General features: G+C 39.9%; 1 protein-coding gene across 1 annotated transcript; it reads right to left on the bottom strand.

The window, feature by feature from the left end:
- Positions 1 to 897: 897 nt before the first annotated feature.
- On the bottom strand, positions 898 to 1,449 carry LOC119736818 (perlucin-like protein). Its single transcript, XM_038210828.1, has one exon. It carries the CDS (start codon positions 1,447 to 1,449, stop codon positions 898 to 900), a length of 552 nt encoding a protein of 183 aa, XP_038066756.1.
- Between the last annotated feature and the right edge of the window lie 7,034 nt (positions 1,450 to 8,483).

The following is an 8,483-nucleotide window of genomic DNA, read 5'->3' as shown; positions in this document are numbered from 1 at the left end:
AAATTAAGTGATTAAACAGTTTCAAATAATTAAATGTTCAATAAAATTCCGGCTGTTGGCTGATCTTTGGACACATTTCGTTACAATATTATTCATAAACTACTACCAAAATCTTCGACAGGCCCCCCTTGTTTTAAAATTAATTTCACGTAACATCACATCGATCTGACAACTAAGTATTAGTTTTGATATTTTGCTGTTAAGACTGAATCTATCATTTGATTTTTTAACACATACAAACCAATACAAACTTTTGAGTTATTTCATGTGAATTTGCAAGCAGACGTGGAAATACAAGAACTATTCAATCATAGTCGCATCTACGAAAACATAAGAATTTAAGAATATTTAAAATTGAATTGTTTGTATAGTTGTAATTACGCGGTTTGACTGACGCAGAAACTTACAAATTAAAGTGCATTTCTATTTGAATAAAACGAGTCAGACTAAAGCAATTCAAAAGAAAATTTGTTTTTAAATTCAAATCAAATCTTATTTGCTATAAAAACGATTACTGATTACCTTGCTTTCTCGAACAAAAGTTTGGTCGCCCGTTTTCTTATTTTCCGGAAAAGCGAATTAATTGCATCATCACTAACTTCCCGTATACAATGTTTGTACCCGGGTAAGTAAATGTAAGTGTTAAACTAAATAACGTTGGTAGACTACCTTTCCAACACACTTCAATGTCCATGACTAGCCGGTGCCCTATGTTGACATGTGTCCTGGATTCAGCTGATTCCCTTCTGCAGATATGTTATTGTTGAAAGAGCGACATCTGGGCCCCTTGTCGGTTGAGCCACGGACGGCCACGCTCTCGGTGATGAACCCCCGGATGTTGCGGTCGCGGAGGCAGGTTGGGTTGAGACTGCGGCCGTGTGTGTCGGTAGAGAGGCATCAGTGACGGAGTTGGGTTAGGCCGTGAGTGCAGGCAGCTCGACGAACACAAAACGCCAAGTGAGAGCGATAACAGTATTCGTCATCCATTTTGCCGTTTTTTGTCGACTTTATTGCCACACAATCTTGATTGAATAAATCATTTGGTTGCCCATCATCCCAAAGTAAGAAGGGCTTGCGACCTTCCTGACCGTCACACTCCCAAGTTCCTTCAATTTCTTTGTCATTGCAGGCGATCCAGGCAGAGTATGCACTGTCCACCTTTTGCGCCAATTCCACCATAAAGTTCATTTCCTCCAGCGAGCGAGGAGCAGCCATCTTGCTTCCCATGTCTTGGCAAGCTGTCTTGGCGTCATCCCTAGTATGCGGTAAAGGAGTGATGCGATAACACTCGTTCCCCCACAGTTGCCACTCTGGCGGGCAAGAGCATTCCACAATGAGCCGAGAGAGGCATTTGACAGAGAGCCGAGAAGGACAGAACCCTGAGCCAAGTACAGTTTTGATAGATGAAATGATAGCAACGATGACGATAAATTCGGACCAAAACGCCATGATGAACTGAAGATGTTGCTAAGGACTATTCCAAATATCTGTATCTCTGAAACCAGGACGAGGCTTGATACAGAGCAAATCAGTGGCTGGAATGACGACTCCCACTCGAGGCAAAGCAATAAGAGCGATGTTTTTACAGGTAAACAAGTCGGTTACCATAGATACAGTGCTGTGGTGTTGTGACGGGGGAGGCGTAGAGAACACAATATTCAATTCAGAACCCATTCAGATCTACCAGAGCACAACAAATGTGCTTACGCTGAAACTGATGAAGCTCAATGGTAACTATTGCAGCGTGTAATGGACGAGCTGTACGACACCTGAAAATTAATTTCACTGGGGACTTTTGTCGTGTTCAAAATTGTCTTCAAAGAAATGTTTCCAAGAAGCAGTGTTACCGTTGTAGTGAACCCTCAAAGGATGTACAAACTATTCAAAATGGTTTATTAAAAGTCTTTTGTTCGCATGTGATTTTGTTTTGATTCATTTGAATTATTGCTTTAATGTTATCCACAAACACTTATCTCGATTGGACCGTTTTGGTTTCATGTTGGGATAACTGCGAATCCAAACCCGTTCCTTGTTTTGTTTTTAGAACACATTCCATATCCCGAATATGATCCCTCTCCAAATAATAAAACCTTAAGAAAAACGTGAATCAAAGTTGACAATAAGAGCGAATTGCATCACTGATTTAAATTAAAACAATTAAACAAGAAACACACGATAACAGATCAAGAGCAATTTACAAAAAAAAAAAACGGGGGAGGGGGGGGTGGGGAATGGTGATTATCGTTAGTATAATGCCTAATAAAACATATAAAAAAACATGGCACGTATGCACTAAAACCAAGATGTGAAAAGGAGGGCGCTTTAACGGTTCGGGTTTTTGTTTGAGGGGGCACCGTGTACATTCGTGACATCTGAAGACGAAACAAGGTAGGCCTACGTGTTTCCACCCAGATCCAATCGTATTGGACGGGTGTTCATGCATATTCTATCAACAACTGAAGCGATACAATAAGTATCATTTCATAATTCGACTGGGAATGAGTTTTGATATCCCCATTATTACATCCCGAGGGAGAATGTATTGACTACAAACCCTGTGCAAGTTGGGATTCTCCCTACTAGATGTTGTTCCAACATATTAAAGAAACGTTGTCTCTATTATTTCCAGCACAGGCGTCTCCAGACCAATTAGAATGAAAGCTGGCTGGGCGTGTAAAAACATAATTGCCGACGGACCACTGTGTGATGGAAGGAAGCCTGGAATTTGTCCCCGGTCATCTTCGTTGTTTCAATTTAGAGCTTAGCTGCCAGCTGTTATCAACTGATTAATGATCTGGGATTCAGTGGAGTCACGGCCCTTCAACCCCGCCCCTTTTACATTAATCATGGGTTCTTGTTGACTTTCGCTTGTTGACATGAAATTAGTGATCTACATCAAATTTTCAATGTCACAATGACAGTTATAATGTAGTTAAAACATTGAAATTACAGTTTTTAAATAGCATATTAGTGCTTTTTGAACTGAGCTACCACTGAGCGCCAGTTTGTCACTGTATCAAATAAACACACAATGCTACAATGAAACACATTGAAATGAAATTCTTTTCTTTAATTTCAGTCCTTTTATTTCGGTTGGGAATATTTTGGCAAATTAATAGAAAAGCATATATTTATAGAAGAATATAAATGTCCAAATTATACACATCATCAAAAGCTAGAGTTGTAGCGAAAATAGATCAACGTTGGAAGTTGAACAAGGTTACACAGGAACATATAACCATTTATATTTGTTAGGCACACTTGCATATCTAATAGTTTAAACACAGTCTGGTAGAATTCATGTGGATCATTTACTCTTAAAAGGAAATTTGCTACAAAATTGAATGATTTCTGGCATATCGGTTTATGAACTGTAACAGAAATTCATGAACGGGTTGATGGCATCAAAGATGAATAATCTTCAGATAAATTGTCTGCTTCCAAGCTGGTTCACATGAACCATCTAGAATCAGTAACTACATGTATAGACCAAAATATATATGTTTACAAATTGGATGTGCAGTCACGTGATACGTTCTTTTGTGCACTGCGCAAGCATCCCTTCAGATGTGATCAGTGTTGCCAAAAGACACTTGGTGTTTCAACAAATCAAACAAGAAAGCTTTCTAAAATCTAACTATTTCCAAATATAAAATTATAAATATAAAATATAAAAATAACAATCTGTGTTGGTCCTTTATATTATTACTCTACAACCAAATTTTAGTGAATCTCATTCTGTCTTTGCCACAAAACTTTATAATCCTTCAATGAAAGAGACCTCGATTAATACATTCATGTGATATCATCACATCGTGTTCATTACCCATCTTTTAGCTTTCAACATCGTCCTTATCAATCCTCATGTAAGCAATTATCATTGCCTATTGATTTCAAATTATTAATCATTTTCTAATTCTTACTCTTGTTTGTTCCACTTCTTTCCCATTCTCCACTCTAAAAATAGTACATAAAGTTTTTGTGCCGACTTATTCATATGTTCAGTCAAAGACATGTTTAGATTTTTTTTTGCAAAGTATGAAAGCCTGTTAGTTTTCATTCATTCATTCATTCATAAAAGGTTTATTAAAAATTGTCACCACAACAAAAAAACATTTAAGAAAAGTTAAAGACTAAAATGCACCAAAGTGCAGACGAACCAGCGCAGTCTCGACACCCGCGCAAACTCACTACACTGGGTCCCGTCCCAATCATCCCATGAATGGAATCAATTCCATGGACAATTAAGCCGGGACAGAGCACAACAGTCCGCACAAGTGTCAAGATCGTCCAAAATCAAACATTTCTATTATACACCAGAATAGTTAAAACTGATAAACTGCATCCCAAAGGAACACTTTCAAAATAAACTAGCCAAAACAGCTTCAATCAGACGAGAGATACACCACCGTTTTATCAACAATACAAAAAACAAGCACAATTGTATTTTAAGTGTGCTCCTCTGAAACTATTGATAAAAACTGCGTGTGTTTAGCCGGTCATTGGACTTCAACCCGATAAGTAAATATTTACTTTTACAATGTTTACTTCATGGTGCCAATCACTGATATTAATGTAATTATACCTATCACTGATATTAATGTAATTATAATGTGTAGACTAGTTCGATCTTGGTTTTTTCTTACAGTAAAGCTTTTTTTCTGCAGAAACAAATCACTATTTTGGTTCGAATTTATGATTTGATTCGGTGATCATATTGATTTTGTTACGTTTGGATGCTTACATTTAACCAACTAAAAGTGATTTTTATTTGAGCTAGTTGTTGTCAAGATCTTTGTTTCATAGAATCTTGCAGTGTTGGAGCAAAGGCTTTGACCCTCAAGGCCAAAGCCAAGGCCAAGGCTTTGACCCTCAAGGCCAAGGCCAAGGCCAAGGCTTTGACCCTCAAGCCTCAAGGCCAAGGCCAAGGCTTAACCCTCAAGGCTAAGGCCAAGGCCAAGGCCCTGTTTTATAACATGACCACTAATATAGAACTAATTATAGTCACATGACACATCATCACGAATCGCTCATTAAGAAGAACAACTTGTCTTAATTGCAATCAACATGCTCGCACACACTGTTTTATGACTGCATTGTATCTATTAAAGCATAAGTTCAGGTCTTCTTGAATATGGTTTAACTAAAACAAAATAACGATTTACCTTTATATTGACGCACAATTCTCCCAAGTGTAACAAAAGGGGATCCAAGAAACTGATTTTGGAAATTTTAATTTGCTGGGCCAACATGGTCAGAAATTTTAGCATTATCTAAAATAGATACATGCAAATCTTTAGCACTTATCAGGAAGATATATACAACCAACCAGATCTATTCCATAATTGTACACAATTTAAGTGATCATCTCATTAGTCCCACAAGTGTACAGAATATTGTTGCAGCAAATCTACTACAATGGTAACAAAATATGATGCTATAAAAGTGGAAGTGTGCCCAGCACACAAGTCTATAGGGTGTTTCCCTCCTACATGGTAACACGTTTAAAATGGTAACAGCAAAATTTCAAACAGATTTATCTGGAAAATGCAAAAATCTATGGGCCTTGAAGAGCCTTGACTCAAAATTGCAAGGCACTGATCCCTCAAGGCCAAGGCCAAGGCCAAGGCTTTTGCCCTCAAGCCTCGAGGCCAAGGCCAAGGCCCTAAGGTCCAGCCTTAAGGCAGCCTTAAGGCCAGGGCCCAGCATCAAGGCACTACATCACTGGTATCTTGACATTTGGAAGATTTTCTTTAACAACCCGTTTTACAAGATTGCAATCGAGATCGTTGTTCCCAAGCTCCAAATCGTGCAGGTATTGAAAACCTTGGAGATAGATAGTAAGAGCCTTCACTGCTCTCAAACTGAAACTGTTGCGTGAAACATCCAGTGATACCAAATACTGCGCAGCAGAAAGTATGCGAGTCAAGCCTGTCATGTCATCATCATCAAGGCCACAGTCTTTTAATGTCATACGCTCCAAGGATGGAGTAACAAGTGAAGCCAAATCCCTCACATGACCATGCATGTTGGTTCCAAATACTTCAAGTCTGCTTAAATTGCATCCCTCAGTCAGTGCATTTAGTAGGCCAGTGACATATGATGGTGATAGGGAAAACACCCGGAGGCTTAACCTCTCAACATGAGTGTAACGATGGCTCATGCATCCTGCAAGCCACTCGATATCAACGACACTCAGAACAAAAACCGTTAATATGAGCTCCATTTGACCGAGGAGCCGTTCGTCTAATGATCCGAATGTTTCCTCAAGCAGCTCTAGCTCTTCTCTCCAGCGCTCCGACATGGTGTAGTGTATATATATCCCTTCGGACAGATCAGCCCCGCCAAGATTTTGTTTGAGCTGTTGTACCTTCTGATATGAGTTGCAGACAAAATTACCCTCCATACTTTTTTCAGAATTGTGTTTCAGTTGTGGAAGATATTGCTCCAATACTTGCTCGACATCATCATCAAAGACTCCAAATACCAAACAGGTCAGGTTAGAAAGAGCCCGAAAATGACCTGCTAGTGTCTTCACTGCCTTCAAACTGAATGCATTTTTATCAAGAAAAATTCCGGTCAAACCATGCCCGTTAGGGAGGAGGCTGACAACGCCCTCAACGTCAGTATCATCCAGTCCACAGAAACTTAACTCCAAGGTCCTCAAGGATGGTGTAACAAGAGGACCCAATCTAGCAACGTGACTGTGCATGTTGACGCGAGATACATGTAAACCGTGTAACTTACATCCTTTCAGTGCATCCGCTAATGCGCAGGTGTCATCATGCGATATGTAGGATACATGGACCGTCCATAATTGATTTGGTAAATGGGAAATGCACTCTGCTAGACGGTTAGCATCAACATTTTCACCATCACGAATACCAACCTCAATACCTAACAATTTCTTGTTTAGCAATGCCCTATCCGCTGCTTGAAGTGTTTCCACAAGTAGCCGCAACATCTCATTAGATTGATCCCGCAGGACACAATCGATGGTCATACTCCGAATGTCACTTTTGCAACATCGAAAAATATCTCCAAGAACTCGCAGGTCGGCACATGAATTGCACTCGATTCTGAAGGTTGTCCAGTTTAGTTTAATACCAGACTCTGTAAGGTAATAGTGCAGTGCTACTAAGTCCTGTTGGCCGTAGCAGGAAATTCTACTTGGAGGCCATAGTTTAGATGCTAGCCTTTTTGAACCAGACTCAAACAAACACAATCGTGCAACATTGTCGTCACCGTGTCCTACACGGCTCAGGATGAGGGCAGCAGCCTGTTTTGATAAACCGCAGCAAAATCGAAGCACATATTCTACTTTCGAAACACCGAGTGCTATGATTTTATCAATATATCGACGGAAGCTCTGTTCATCACTATTTAGCAAACTGATAAGGTAGTGTGCCGCGCAGTATTCTAGGTGGGACTTATGAAGAAAAGTGACAACTTCAACACTCGTCACACGGCTCGAGACAGTTTCTCTCTGCAAGATACCCATTTGACAACCGTCCTTCAAGACAGATTCGTCCCTACTGAACTCTTCTGGGGAGAATGAAGTCTTTCTCCATCTAGAAGCCCATCTATAGCAACTTGTCCCGATCCCTTCAAGATTTTGTTCATTACTTGCTGCTTATCAGCATCACTGAGTGAGTTAAAGCGGCGTTCAACAAGAACTTCTGCAAATTCAGTGTACACAGTTGTTAACTTGTCTGGCAATGGTAATGATGGGTCAGGTCTGTTCGGCCAAAGCACACATAGCATACATGCAATGATTGGACTCAGTGACAATTCCTGGAGAGAGTGGTGTGATTTCAACCACGAAATTAAGTCTTCTCCGGATGCGATATTGTCTGGAAAGTGTGCTTTGATAAACTTATCTCTGTTATCGACTGTAAAGCCCTTCGTTTCAACCCTGGCATAGCCTTGGAAGCCCTGAATTACATCGTCGACCATGTCTGGCCGTGTTGTCACCAACACACAGCTTTTGATCAATACCTTGTTTGTCAACAAATCATTGATTGTATATACACCCTCGGTAGATTGTAAAATGTGGCTCGGTATTTCATCCAACCCATCCATCAAGAATGCGACCTTATCTTCGTTGTCACTGATAACCTTTTTCACATCTGACTTGGTCAGTTTGTCAGTGCGCTGCAACAACTGATCAAAAATTTCATCTATGACACAACTTGTCTTGAATTGACTCAACTTCAACAAGAACAGGAGCTCGAATTTGGCAACGTTTGACCCTTTACGTAATTTGGCAACTTTTGACACTTTACGTAATTTGGCGACTTTTGACCCTTTACGTAATTTGGCAACTTTTGACTCTTTACGTTTCTTCCAAGTATTCGCTATCGTCACACATAGAGTCGATTTGCCGAATCCAGCCCCACCTGAAAGAAGAACCATTTTCTCCCCTACCTTCTTTTCATCATACATATCCTCCCATGTGTCCAGTTGCTCTGTTTTGGGTCTAT

Source organism: Patiria miniata, unplaced genomic scaffold (genome assembly GCF_015706575.1).
Source record: "Patiria miniata isolate m_02_andy unplaced genomic scaffold, ASM1570657v1 HiC_scaffold_3, whole genome shotgun sequence".
NCBI lineage: Eukaryota > Metazoa > Echinodermata > Asteroidea > Valvatida > Asterinidae > Patiria > Patiria miniata.
This window is presented reverse-complemented; position numbering and strand designations above follow the sequence as displayed.